Source organism: Boleophthalmus pectinirostris, unplaced genomic scaffold (genome assembly GCF_026225935.1).
Source record: "Boleophthalmus pectinirostris isolate CB_2022bp ecotype Guang Dong unplaced genomic scaffold, ASM2622593v1 HiC_scaffold_7, whole genome shotgun sequence".
NCBI lineage: Eukaryota > Metazoa > Chordata > Actinopteri > Gobiiformes > Gobiidae > Boleophthalmus > Boleophthalmus pectinirostris.
In genome coordinates this window covers 22,234,258-22,249,151 of record NW_026571473.1, presented here as the reverse complement: position 1 = coordinate 22,249,151, position 14,894 = coordinate 22,234,258, and the positions used below count along the sequence as shown (strand labels likewise).

Sequence of the window (14,894 nt, the reverse complement as noted above, 5' to 3'; positions counted from 1 at the left end):
TCAGAATAGTTTTCTTCAAAGTGGATATATGTTTGACTGTTTTTTATTCACTTAGTTAGATGGTGACCAAGCTGTATAACATTGATCCAGGTGCAGATTCTGATGTTTTGGAGAATATTTTGAAACTGTAAACAAAAACACCCAACTATAACAATATTTTGCCCCATGAAAAAATGTCAAACCCGTAATATCTCACAAACCATATATTTGATAGTGGAATGTGTGCATTTGTCTTACCTTGAGCTTCATCATGGAGTCCTGGCAGAGCTTGTCTCCTCGGGCGGCAGTGACCTCGTCCAGGCCGATGAGCTTGGCCTTGTAGCGGACGCCATCGCCCTTAAAACGCCTGATGAGAGCTGCCTCGCTGCGATCCTGCCCTGCAGACACACACACACACACACAGAACGGTCAGCGCCGAGAACACACTACATCTTCCATCAAGGACCTCCATCTCACTCCCCTATTACCTGGGGGTCATCAATCATACTGCTCACAACAGTAATCTGAAGAAAAACATAGGTCAAAGCTGCTAATACTAGGTCTCACACCAGCCAACTTCATGTCCTGTTTTTACACAATGTATCTCAATGTCTTCCTATAAGGCACCCACAAACCTTACCGACTCATACTTCAGTGCACAATGTAACTTTTTTGTTGGAGGGTCTGCAACCTGGTTTGTTTCCATGGAAATATAATAGTTTTGCCTCAAAATACCAGGGAAAAGCATTCATTCTTAAGATACGTTCAGACCGGAACCTCAAAAAACTCACTGGACGCCTCTACCAGGATGCCTTTGCATTTGAGTTTAAACGACCCTGACGCACGTCTTGGATGCCTTGGACGAACAGGAGAAAAATAGTTGATGCATGTTCAGGGCATCCGTTGCCCTGGAAACAAGTGCCCGGTCCTGGTCTTTTCCCAGAACAACAGCAGACCAGTCCTGATGTAGTCCTGGCGATCAACTCGGCAGTTGCGGTGTGTATATATTTATACTCCACTAATGTTTGTGGCTCCCGGCCCTGACTGGCCAGCTCCTGTGTCGTTCTCTTTCTTCTCCTTTTTCTGGATAATAATGTCGCTACATCACTGGATAGTCGTCCCTGATTGGTTGACACGGCTCATCCGATGCCAAAAGTTCAGCATTTTTAACCTCTGACGCCAGATTGGTATATGCCATACTGTGGCATATACGAGGAAAAACAATAACATCACCGTGGAAATCAGCAGGAGGTAGATGCTATTCTAAAAAGTTACATAGTGCACCTTTAACCGTTTTTATTGAAAATATTTTTTGCAATTCAATTTGCCTGGATAACAAAGATGAGCTGTTTGTCTATGATAATTCCTTATTCTCTCCATTCTTGTTGCGACCAAAGAGAACCTCAATCAGCAAATTCATACTATCTATCTATTACCTGAAGCCATCTATTTCTATAACTTAAACAATCTATCTGGAACTGTCAAGTATAGTGATAAGATCTGCAATTTATATTGAATCTACAGCGGACATTTAACACCTTCAGAAGCATTGACATTTGAGGGCACAGTGAGAACTGAAAACGTAAAGGCTAAGCAAGTTTTATATCCAAGACAATCATTAGTTGTATGCAGAAGTACATTTGAAACAATTGCAGCTGTTTCCATTTGGTAATTGTAACCATTCAAATAGAGATTTTAAATTTGAGTGCTTGATTGCTTTCCTACTTTTACTCATCTGCATGTGTCACCTCTTCTCCACACTTGTAGGGAGTCATCAATCATTCCGCTCACAGCAATAATCTTAAGAAAAAACATAGGTCAAAGCTGCTAATACCGGCTACATCTTGTTATGCACCTCTATGGGACTGGAGACCTGCTGCCATTGAACTCTAGCATCATATGAATGGCATGGTCAATACACTGGGACAAGGTAATCAATGGAGTTTTGCAGGATTAGACTTGAGGCTGTGGAGTCCCCTTCCCGGGACATGTCTCCTCTAAAATAACGCAGTGACATTTGGCTCTTATCTGCTCTGTCTTGCACAGCGCTCTTGCTCCATTGTGAGTGGAGATTGCGGACATTGTGAGCAAGCATTAGTGGTTGTCAGGGATGGCACACACGTGTTGACCTTGCTCTCATCCAGGAAGTGTCTGTGTTATCTACTGCAGCTACTATTTATATATAACATAGTACTGAGAAATGGTGTTGTATTGCTTCTGTTCTGCAGTCTTACATGAAGCAAGATAATGCAGGAGGACTTGTATAGTAATAATACCATTAGATGAGTCACATGTGTATGATTTAATATTCTAATGTACAACTTGTGGCTGGAAACCATGTGAGGGTTTTTTTGGTTTCATCATAGTGTGTGAATTTTCCAAATAAAACACAATCCATGAAGACACAGCCTCTTTTTGCTTCACTAGGAAACTTTTCTGGTGGAGAGTACATCATCTGCTTGTGATCAGCTTATCTCCACAGTATAATATAAAACTTACATATCTCTATGGAGACAAGCTAATGACCTCACAGGGCAAAGTTAAGATTCACGGAGAGAGAACATTGCCAAACTTCAAGTGGCGGATCCCTCACCAGAAAAGTTCCATAATGTACCTTTAAATCAGGAACAATTGAGTTTTAGACATGAGCCATTTGGAAGTTAACTTTCAGGGTAAAATCTGCAGATGCAAGGTGACCAAATTCATTTCATTTATATACCTTCATGTGTCGAGTGGATATTTCCAGCATTACATTATATCATTGTTCTGAACTTTAAGGGGTCTATAAACCCGAGCGTGTCTACAAGAGTGATGGTGAAAGGGGCGGAGTACTGATTATGCAGCATATTCTGATAATATATCGAGGCATTAGTTTTGTACTCTACAGCAGCGTGACTCTTGGAAGGTCATACACACAGTGATGGAGAGGTCTCACTCCTCCTCCTCTTTTCTACCACATCCCTCCATTCACATACAGAGTTTAGAGCAGTGCAGAGGCATTGCAAAACATAATCCATGTTATAAATATGACATTAAATTGTTTTTGTCCAGATCTTCCACATAATCAGACTAAAACTACACAAAAATGACTCTTGATGTCGGCAAACAACCCTCTTGTTTTCAACAGATTAAACATTATTTTAATCAACTGAACATAAACCACAGTCGTGAAGCTGACCCAGATGTTCAAAGTGTGGCCAAGGGACACATCATAGCATTTCATACGGCCTTAGCTACTGTAATAAAAAGTGTTGTAAACTGTCTAGATAATTAACAGTATTATGGAATGGAGCTGCTTCTCTCCTCAAATGTAAAAATACTATGCTAAAATCAAGCACAAATCTACAGATATTTACATTTTGCTTTGTAGTTGGGTAAAAAAAAATCCATTACAGATTACAGAAGAAATTTCCCAGGAATCTTAGACTTCACTAGTGTACTGGCACAAGTCATGGGGCACCTCTGGCTTGACCATCGCCATGGGGTCTTTAGGGCTATAAAGGGAAGACATCAGGCTGGTCCTCAGATGGACTGTGAGTGGCTAGCATCAGGTGTGAGCTCTCTCAATGTGCATTAATGCAGCCTACAACCTCATCAGTTCACCTGGGGAAGCACACTTAGGAGAAGTCTATGCACAACCCAGGATCCAGGTGCAATTTCTGTATAGCATTCTTCACCACTCTCCTAACAATATCATGCAACTAACTGAGGACTGAAGCAGTTTAGTAGTTAGAGCCTTTGCCCATCAACCAAAAGGTCAGAGTGTCAATCCCAGCTGCAACCAGTGTAAAATGTTGTTGGGGCGAAAGTAGCTCAGTTGGAGTGTTTGTCCACTGATCTTAAAGCTAGCGGTTTGAAAAGCGCTATAATAATGTAACCATTTACCATCGTGTCCGTGGGCAAGACATTCACTCCCACATTGCATATGAAGGTGGTGTGCAGTGTGCAGCCTTGCTTCCTTCAGTCTATCCCAGAGCAACAGTGGCTGTAGAATTGTATATATTCTGCAAAATATTATCCCCTTGCCACCAAGTGCAAAATCAACATCAATTCTCAACATGTATTGTGGGTAGCATAGGGTCAAAAGTTCACTACTACAGATTACTTAGTGCAGATAAAATCATTTTCCAGTGTATAAACAAAGCGATCCCATTGAGTAAAAGCACCACCTCCACATGCACTCATGTTTGGGATGAATCACCCAGCACACAGCTCCAGCACAATCCCACAAATGTGAAGTGTCTGCCTCAAAGTCTATGGAGACAAAACGCCACACAACATCTGTCCTTATTGTGGAGCGCAGCAGCAGCAGGCGCACTGTGTCACGTCTCACCGGGGCTTTGAGAACACTAAATGATTACACCACCAGGGGATGTGCACAAATCTTCTATCATATTTAAATAAGGCTTTCCATAAACTTCTTAAACAATCTTATGGAATATACAAATAGAATAGACATTAACTACAGGGGAAAACTGCAATATAAGTGCGTATGCAATGACATGAAACACCAGATCCACTTCTGTTTGACCAACAGCTACAAGTTTATTTGACGGAAAATGCATATTTGCTTGCATGGGATCCAAAATACACACTTCTCCAAAACATTACTAAGATGTGAGTCTGGTCACTGGTTGTATCTCCACGAGTTCAGATGGGTTTGATTGGCAGGTGGATTATCGGGGACACGCATGGTCCATCTCCAAAAAAAGGCTGCTTACGGGGAAAATAGGAAGGAAAAAATATCACAGGAGACTGAAAAACATCACGTATTTCTGTGGAATCAATGAGCAAAGAACTCTACTCTGTTTAACTGAGGTGAGAGAGGTTTGATTTTGTTAAATGATGGGTGACCAATGAGCTCATTTGTTTCAGATGCGTCACTGAAATAAACTAATCTGCTCGCACACTGCACAGTACTGTCTGAATCTGGCTTTAGGCACGGCAATGTGCATGGTGACCAGACTGATATCCCTCTTATTATCTTATAATTTTTATTATTGTTTTTAACTTTCAGATTATTCTAAGACACACTTTTATTCTCTGGCTTTTAACACCGCATGAGTTGTATGGTCCTCTGTGTGTTTTATTTATTTTTATTTTATAAATTTTATAGTTTTAACAATGTATTTTAATGCTTTTTTATTTATGATTTACTCTCTTTTTGTCTTAATTTGTCGGTGCAACACTTTGGAAACTGTCATGTTTATAAAAGGTGCTGTAGAAATAAAGTGGATTGGATTGGTTTGATAAATGTTATTAAAAATATATATTACACTTCTAAGGCGGAATATGTTGAAAGTTGTTTTAAGTTCCAAAGGACACTACCCCTCTTAAGTCCAATCAATACGAAAGCTACGACAAGAGAAACATGGTGTAGCATTGTTTAGCTGTCTTCTTATACTGCGATATTCAAGGTTTTATTGCTGATTCTAACAGCACAGGGCCATTCCATGTTATATCTGTGAGTGTTAAGTAGTGTCCATCTGATATTGTCTCAACGGAACGGCACTTTCCATTTGAGTTTGACATTTAAGGCTCACTCTGGCCATCTGCATCCATCACCATTACCGCTGCTATGGGAGGAGAGGAGAGAGAGCCAGTAAGTAGGAGCACATAGACCAAGGCCAAGAGGGGAAAACAGAGTGCCCTGAGTGCTTCATATGATTACCTTGGAAAGCATGTTCAGTGAAGGCCCGCCCAGTGACAGTGTACAAGAGACGCAGTACTGGAGAGGGTCAGCGGGGGGCGTCAAATTAAATGTGTGTTATTGTTGCAACCCCGCTGAGATTGAAAAAGAACTAATGAAAGGCTCGCCGGTCCACTGAAAGACTATCGTTCTACTAAATGTATAGAAACACAGCAGTGCGCACATGCTTTTATCCAGGCCACTAAACCTTTATAAGCAGTAGGCATTGTCAGGGGATAATCTATCAAAAGAGATACATGGTTGGGTTACAGCAGGGGTTCTCAGGCTTTTCAGGCCCAGAACCCCCAAATAACTATGTGAACAACTCCGGGACCCTTGCTGTAAAATAAATACAATTGAAGATATAATTTACACTGTCAAAAGATTTAAAGCTATTGTATCTCACCTAATTTAACACAAAATATACAGTTTTCAGTTAGACTAAAAATGAATTGTCATTATTGTTATATTAATCAATGAAATCATCTTACCCCCCGCAGAGGGCTTTGTGACTCCTTACTTTGAGAACCCATAGTTTATAGCAGGGGTCACCAAACTTTTCTCGGGGGGCCACATTATCGCTCCTAACTGTGATGGAGGCTGGGGTCAGGTAGGTTGTATAACGGAATTGTATGACCCTGACGACGCAGAATATATTCTTTGAAAACTGACAACCTGCATGGTCCTTACACTGAACAACAAAATAATCGGTCGTCCACTGGTCTTTGAAAACTCAGCACTCTCTGTCAAGTCTTCATACTTTAACACGCCATTTTGCCGTCTTTAACTGCACCACAGACCTCTGCGCGTGTGTTGTCACTGTTTGATCTTGAACTTGTCAGGTAACGAAAATTTGGCAGCAAATGTAAATATATACATATAATTATTTAGATATAAATATAAATACTTCAGATAAATATTCTTTTTTAATTGAAAAATCAACAAAATACAAGATGCAGACGTGCTATTTGCCAAAAAGTAATAAAAAAAATAGACCATCACAACTTTTGAGGATTTCCTCAAAGGGCCAGTTCAAGAGGTGGGGGCTGAGAAGCTGGGGGGACGGTTAAAGGGGCGTGGAGGGCTGGAAAGCTGATGGTTTATAGAATTTGTATTGTAATGCAAATGGTTCTGTACAGTGCTAACACAAAGAAACAGCAGTGCTCATAAAAAGTGATAAATTTCCAGTTTGATTTTGCTTGAATCTTTGGTCAAATTAAGGGGTTATATCAAACAAAGAAATATGCTATTAACTGCATTATTTTCTGTAAAAACTATGGGGCGGCATGATCTGAAACAGTTGAAATATTATTATTCTGTAAACATCTTGTCAGGAATAGGACTAACAGTAAATTGGATAGGTAGTCTGTTGAATAATCAGCCTTTTCATCTCTTGCACTACCTAAACTACTCCTACTACCATTGACCCCAGAGTGAACTACAAAAGCAACAAGTTCAGCCCCCATCTCACTACAGCCGATAACACGGGAAATCTGCTTTGTAAGCAGTACGTGGCCCTATAATTAAAAGCAGTCAGTTTTAGCTTATCTCCGTGTGTATGTGTGAGTGGGTGAGACAGTATTTGGCATGCAGCGCTGGTGAGGCTGTCTGTCTGAAGCAACAAGCAAAGAAGAAGGGGAGGACATATGCACGGTCTCTATTGGATAAATGTCACTCAGGATTAGAGCGTTATGACGGATACAAACTCCATACACACATGTACAGGACACAGGTGCACCCTAGGGAGAACCCACAGTGACGCTACAGGCTATGCTAACCTAGCCCTGCATCTATTAGTATATCATCCCTACAGTGTTTTTTACCTGTCAGCTGTCAGTGAACTGTGTTGGTGCACAGTTTCATCGTATTGCACATAACTGAGAATGCCAGAGTGTATACTTTATGGTGCCTGACTTATAGTGTGGATTTTTATCATCGAGCAGAGCAAAAAGCATTGTCTAGAGAGCGAGGTGATATTTCGATGATAGCGAGGTTTGTCTCGAGTTTAAAAATTCGCTAAAACATATTGGATTTATTAAAAGATTGTGAAAAGTAAACAGTAGTGGAAAGCAAAGAATCACTGACATGGTAGAATGCCAAAAAGGATTGTACATAAGGGACCTGCAGACGTTTACAATGTACATTTGCTAAAAAGCAGACGATTGCAATGCCTAGAGGTGCAAGGCTCCTATCAACAATGCACAGTAATATTAATGCAAATAAGACTGTACATGCTTTTTTTCTGGCTTATTTTATGTTGTACTAGAGCTATCATTTTAAGCTTGTTTGCTCTATTGGCAAACAAATGTTATTTGGGTACAATGTGGCAGAGTAGTTGACACTTCTCTATATTATTAAGTGTATCCTGTACTTTCTGATTTGAAGTCATCTCTGGATTCCTACATACATATATTCCTTTACATATATATCCCCTAAACAACTTGAACTCCGACACACATGTTTTCATCCGCAGACCAAAAATGTTTTTACTAAAGCTATTAAAGGTCCTATATTACACAAAATTTTGATCGTTCCAGATCGTTCCGTCTCTGGAGCTGTTTTCCATCGGATTAGTGTGGACGAACACTGCATCTGCAATGAAAACGACTCGAATATTTACTAGTGTGGATGGGGCCTTAGTTCAGCAGACTGAAATAGTCAATTCCAGGACTGACATTATCCAGCTGATTTTAGTGAAGCTGTATGGAGTTTAAAAACACTGTATTATGCCTGTATTACAATATGACATCACAGAGTGGAACAGAGTGTTTACTGTTTGAGAGAAAACTCATCCTAAATATGCAGGGTTTGTGTGTTAAATGTGTGTGAACGAAACAAAACACAACTCTGGGTATGTTTGTGATGAACAACATTATAACAGATCAGAAAATAGTGTAACATGGACCCTTTAACAAGCAACACGTATACTAGAATCATTATAATTATGGCCAATCCAATTGCATTAAGTCAGTGGCAATTTCTAATCTTGGTGTTGTATAATGTTACATCAGTGTTTTCTTGTTTTCTTGCTACTGTTAATGTGTTTTCTAACCAGACCAAACAAGCGGACCCAAATATAGTAACAATAATGGCTTGCAACTGGAGAAAGATATGACTGTAATGGAGGGCTATTAGATCTATTTTAAAAAAGAAAACATGATTATTTTTGTAAAAGCACTTTATGCATTTACAAAAAGAATGATATAAGATTGATGGTGAATATTATTACCTGCAAAAGAACAACATCTCCATTGCTGCAGAGTTTCTTCCATCTCTCTAACTGATGCCCAGACTTTTATGTGTATGGTCAATAATGCATAAGAGTCCAGTTCATTAGTTTGATTGGGCAGTTGGGGCCATGAGATTAGTTTAGAGCCAGTGTGCAGAGTTAGAGGGCGCACCTGTGTCTGGAGCAGTCCACCTCATTTTCCTTAATGTGACACTGGACTGTTATCATTACAAAAGCTGATGGTAATAGCGCTATATCTCTGGTTTGGTGCTTTACTTTAGACATATTTTCCGTCGGCCTTGTAGTCTCCACTGCTCCGCGGGGGCTCCTAACTGCAGCCGAGTTTGATCCACAACCCAAATTCAACAGCACATGAGGGAACCTACAGTAGCAGTAACTCTCTCCAATTAATCCTGCCTCTAAATCCTGCTGGTGAGCAAAAACTTGTGGCTTTTTCCTCCTTACCTCTCCGAGACTTGTTCAGATGAAGCACTCAATCATAGCAACACTCACAGTTAAAACCACAGTCGAAAGCATGCCAAGAAAACAACAAGTTTCCCCCTTCAGCACCATGCTTAATTGTGGTAGACAGACTTGGCAACACACCCCGCTTGCACTTCACTAAGTATACGCATCCACGCATACTCCATAAACATAGCAGTGGCTGGCGGAGACAAACGCCAAGTGTAAAATGAGATGATAAAGTAACTGTTGCCACTCTCGTCAAAGAAATGAATGTTGTGCCTTTGTGAGTGCAGATGTTTCAAGTCTAAACAGGGCCGCTCCTTTTGTACCCCGCAACACAAATATAATGAGGTAAATCTGTTGTTGAAGCTGCATTGTGGTGGATTAACTATAAGACTAATGTCACATTGTTATATTATTCATAGTTTAGACAATGATCATGTACTCATGTTAAAAAGACTTGTGTTTTGACCTTTTAACCATGCTATAATGTCTAATCATCCCAAATATACCTGTACTTGAGATTGGATTCATTGTCGCAAGCACTTTCAGTAATAATTCTCTCGTTTGAGAGTCGCAAATGCTCAAAACCTTCTTTTAAACATAGTTTAATTTTTTATGCTAGCACCCATAGCATCATGTATCATCTTCCCTTTTCGATTCACCAAATTATATCTGAAGCTGTTTAGAATGCCTGGATAATGCTAAGGCCCTTTGGAAGGTAAGCCTTTTGAGATGAACCATCTGGTTTTGAAGGGGGTTATCCTTCAATATAGCAACAATTTTATTAATGGAAGAAACTGATGTTTAACTGCTCTTACTGAGATAGAAAATGTTTGTCTTATGCTGTGTTATATAAAGTGCTTTTGTGAAAAGGAGATCTTGAGTAGGCTTGTATTCAAACACATTAGTTTATGTTTGGAGATGATTCTCTAAATGCCCTGATCAAAGAGAAGAACTTTAGATATGCCAGTGGCCTTGTCTTTGCCACTTCCTTGAAGTTTAAAGTTCTGAGTTGTCAAAGTGACCTTAAATATTGTTTGTTTGGTGGGAGGGTGGGGGCCTAATGGGCGATGGCTGGCATCTGTCCCTGGCGTATTTCTCAGCTCTAATTTGCCGTGTATTTTCTTCTACAGAGGACAGTGCAGAGCCTGAGGACACACATGCACACCCAGACACACACACACACACACACATACACAGGTCTGTGGGCTGCTCCTTCAGCCAGGTCATAGGGGATCTGGGAGAGGAAAACGCACTGATTGGAAGAAATACAAGCTGAGAGAGGCAGAGGATAAAATGTGAATGATATTTCAGTGCTTCAGATCAGATACTTTGTTGAAATAAAACCAAACAAATAATATTCATCATAAACAGGGCTTTTCTCTCTTTCTGTTTAGCGGTGCTGCTTGTTATTGGTAAATCACTTCTTTAGCAGCATCTGCCTTGAGATAGGCTGGTGAGGACGCATCTACAGCCATCCTGACAAGAACTGTAGAATGCACTGCTGGCATCAAACCAGCAACCTTTCTGGTTAGGGGCTGAACTTCAACAATGAATGGATGATTTATTAGCCATGAAGATAGAGGTTAGTTAGAACTTATGCAACCTAATTGATGTAAAATAAAAACATTTTATAATCAGATTTACTCTTCATGGCCTTTGATGAGCTATAGTGCGACCCGCCAACACACCTGAGAAAATGAATTTTCAGGTAGCCCAATTGTAAATGTTATTTTGTTCTGATTTCACAAAAGCTTTGTGATATTTTGCCCAAATACACGGCTCTGTATCGAATAGATTGTACAAAACAAACAGAGAAAGGCCTCTCTGCCCTGTGCTTTTAAGCTTGTCATTGCAGCCACACTCTGAGCCACAAAAGCATTTTCAGAGCCAGCCTTTGTTTATAGTATTACTGTAATGAGATGCACTATGATATGTGCCAAAAGCAGTGGTCACAATGAGCTACAATTACCTGTAAATACAGCTCTGTGTTGATTAGCAGCCACTCCAAATGGACCCTGGATGACGCAGGGTGCAGTGGTTGGACAAAATGAATTTAATTTACTCACACAAAGCCCACAGTATGTTCTTTAGAGCTGCAGCCATTTAATCATGTCCTCTACCCTCTCAATTCATCTTTTCTTTGGGGGCTCTCTTAATAATAACCCAACAGTAACAGTGGTAGCATGAGGCCCTCCAAACACTGCAGACGATTCACTGTGTCCTGCCACTTCACACGCAGGACCCCGCCTCTCTGGATGCTGGGCACTATAAAGCCTGTTTCTCGCCCCGGCTTTAATTACAAACTAATTGGTCTCACTAACGAAGGGGAATGTGGCCCCTCGCTGCATGGGTGTGAGTGAGTGCAGTATGTAGTATGTGTAACGTGCATAGGCTTTGACAGGGCATCAGAGAGAGGACCAGTGTAAACAAGCCCCCAGCATCCTGTCACGCAACACTGAAGATCCTCCCCTCAGACCGCTCTGTCAGTTAACACGGAGCTCGGAGTTTGGCGCCATAGCAACAGCACTTATTCATAATGCATTTACAGTCAAGGTCTAATAGAGATGCATATTCATGTGCCAAAAGTATATGGCTTGAGTACATCTTTTGTATTTTTTTTACACGATATTACTGGGAAATGGTCACATTTATACAGCATTTTTCTACCTTCAAGGAAATCAAAGCACTTTACATCAACCATTCACCCATTCACACACCAGTGTATGCAGACAGTATGCCAAGATGGGTTAAGTGATTTGTCCAAGGACACAACAACAGTATCCATCTGTGGGAGCTGGAATCACACCGCCAATCCAGGGGCAAGTATCTGATCACTTTACCAAAAAGTTTATGCCAAAAGCTTGAGTCGAACCACTTCACACAAATCCATTTAATACTGTTAAATGTAATAACACTTAGTTGGAAATACACAGTTTTTTTTTTTTTTAGAAAAATTCTAAATCTAACTAAGGTGTTTATGTGGAACAGGATCAGCTGAGTCAAGTCGCAAATGATTCCATTGGACACTGTGGTCAATCACTCTGGAAAAATATAAACTGATTAGGGATGGGACGAGATCTCATGCCAGAAGATCTCTCGAGATCAAATTGCTTCAAGACTGTGTGCATAAGAGAAAAACTATCTTGCGAGATTGTATCCTGGTCTTTACATGTGGCATGGACATGAAAGGGTTACACACCGCACTTTAGATCTGGAGAGTTGTGTATCTTTGAGCAGCTGTAGCTAAAAGACTCCTCCACATAGAGACTTGCTCATATATTCAGAAAGAACACATTAAACTCTGTTCCAATTTTTATTTAGAAGTGATAGGATCCATAGTGACACAGATAATCAGCGCTAAAGACCGCAAAAAAGTATAATGAAATAAATATGCGCATCTAATTAATCCACGGGCAGTGCAGACCATGCAGTGTTTTTGACACTTAAACATTTTTTGAAAAGATCCACAAAGAGATATTTAGGCCCTCCTCATCCATAACTTCATTTAAAGTGAGAAAGAAGGAGAGGGAGAGGGGTGAGGGGCTGGAGCATCAGAGGACAGAGGAGCAGGTCCAGTTTTTGTCTTTTAAGTAATAAAAATAAAGTGTAATAGACGTACGAGTATACTGTAATAATCAGTAGAGATGTGTGTGAGGATTTACAATGATGTTTAAATAGGCCTGTGTGTTTAAAGCACACAATGCATTTAGGATATTAAAAGCATGATGAAAATGACTTAATCTGGTCATTTTTATAACTAGATCAGATTATTGTAAATTATTTCAAAATCTTGTCTTGTCTCGATCTTGTGGACCCTATCGCGTGTCTCATCTCGTCCCACCCCTAACACTGCTAAAAGCCACTATATGGTAAGGAATGTGAAGAACATAGACAATGTGTGAGCCTATGTAGTCCATAACAGTATCATGTCTGTAGGTTGAACAGAGCTGGATTGAAGCACTGCGAGTGCTGTTTAGTATAAGATAAATAGCTATAAATAACCGGCTTCACACTCGAAAGTTCCTTGTACTAGCATAAACGCTTGTACTACAAAAGTGATTCCACTCCTAGTCTCTTCACTGAAAGCACATTGTTTAGTGGAGACATCTGAGTGACGATTTGTTTCCTAAGGTGTGCGAGTGCGGAGGAATAAGTGTCAAAACATTAGCAAACACAGGTAAGTCCTCACAAGATGCCGCCAGGTCTTTCAAGTAACGGTGAGCACACCACAACAAAGGCTGCTATCTGACGTGTGCCAAAACATGGAGCTCCTGCCTCTCATCTGCTGTAATGAACCTTTTCTCTGAGCTGGCTCAGCGGCACTCCAGGAGGCGAGACTGGAGACAACATAAGATATGAGGAGGAACTACAAGCTCTGCCAGCTGTCTGAGGACTCTCTCATCTGCTCGTCATTACACACTCACTACTTCACAAATGACAAAGAAATATATATAAATGTTGTGGGCTTAGGTAGAGTTTGACCAGTATGACAGATTTTTTTCATGGCTGATACCAGTTGTTTAGAATTCAGACAAACTGATGACCGAAAAGCTCTTACAGTATTTTCAGGCCAATCTGTGGGGTCTATTTGGATTATTTTCACCAAATTGTGTAATTTTTATTTAAGACAAACTCACCTACAATCACTTTTTACCCTTCAAGATGGCAATATCTTAAAATTTTGTTCAAATAAAGCTCTGTGTGTACTCTTTAGGCAGCTCGGCCAAAACAAAATATTGGCCTATGCTAGAGATTTGATTTGCTAAAAAGTGAAAATATCAGCTCGATATATCAGCCTATCTCTAGTCTTCGGACTTGGTTCGGTTTCGATCTCACCAAGCTTTAAAGGTGCACTGTGTAACTTTTCTGATGGAGGGTCAGCCACTTTGGCCAGGCTGGTACCACCTAGTGTCTCTGCTCAATTTCATTTCTCTCCAGCAAGTAGGTCAGGAATTGGAATACACTAGACGGTTTGCAAGAACCCCCAGACGAGCCACACCGGCCAATCAGCGAAGAGCTGTGAAGCCATGACGTCAAACTCAAGCACCTGTCTGGGTCTCTTTTGTGGTACAGCGCAACGGTAAACAAAGTGGTCGAGATGGATGTAGACGAAGCCATACCTTCTGTATTGGCAATGATTCCTGAGATCAAGGATTTTCACTCTCTGCTTTGTTTGCTGTTGTGCCAGCAATTACTTGGACACCACTGAGCGTTCCGGCGCATTACATATGTCATGACCAAATAGCAGCAATTGGTGTAATAAAAAAATGTACCCACCTACCGTCGAGTGAACAAATCCTAATGCTGCGAGGTCAGACGCTTTCCACAAAGTGAAACCGGCTGATGAATCAGGCTACAGCCACCTGCTTGTCTCCATGAAAATGTTACCACTTTGTCTAGAATCAGTCAATATCACTTCATTTGTCCCTGAGGGGTAATTTAAGCACACTGAGCAGTAAAATACAATAATAATAGAAAGCATAAAAAGACTGCAGCTCAACAGGTTGGGTCATCATCAGATCATGC

At 40.6% G+C, this 14,894-nt stretch overlaps 1 protein-coding gene across 3 annotated transcripts in view; it reads right to left on the bottom strand.

Moving 5' to 3' along the window:
* dab1a (DAB adaptor protein 1a) overlaps positions 1 to 14,894 on the bottom strand; it is a 105,845-nt gene that overhangs the window by 45,086 nt on the left and 45,865 nt on the right. For all 3 annotated transcript variants that reach the window (XM_055165355.1, XM_055165356.1, XM_020918760.2), the window contains exon 3: positions 238 to 377. In XM_055165355.1, the coding sequence (XP_055021330.1) occupies positions 238 to 377 (140 nt within the window). The remainder of the gene's footprint in view (positions 1 to 237; positions 378 to 14,894) is intronic.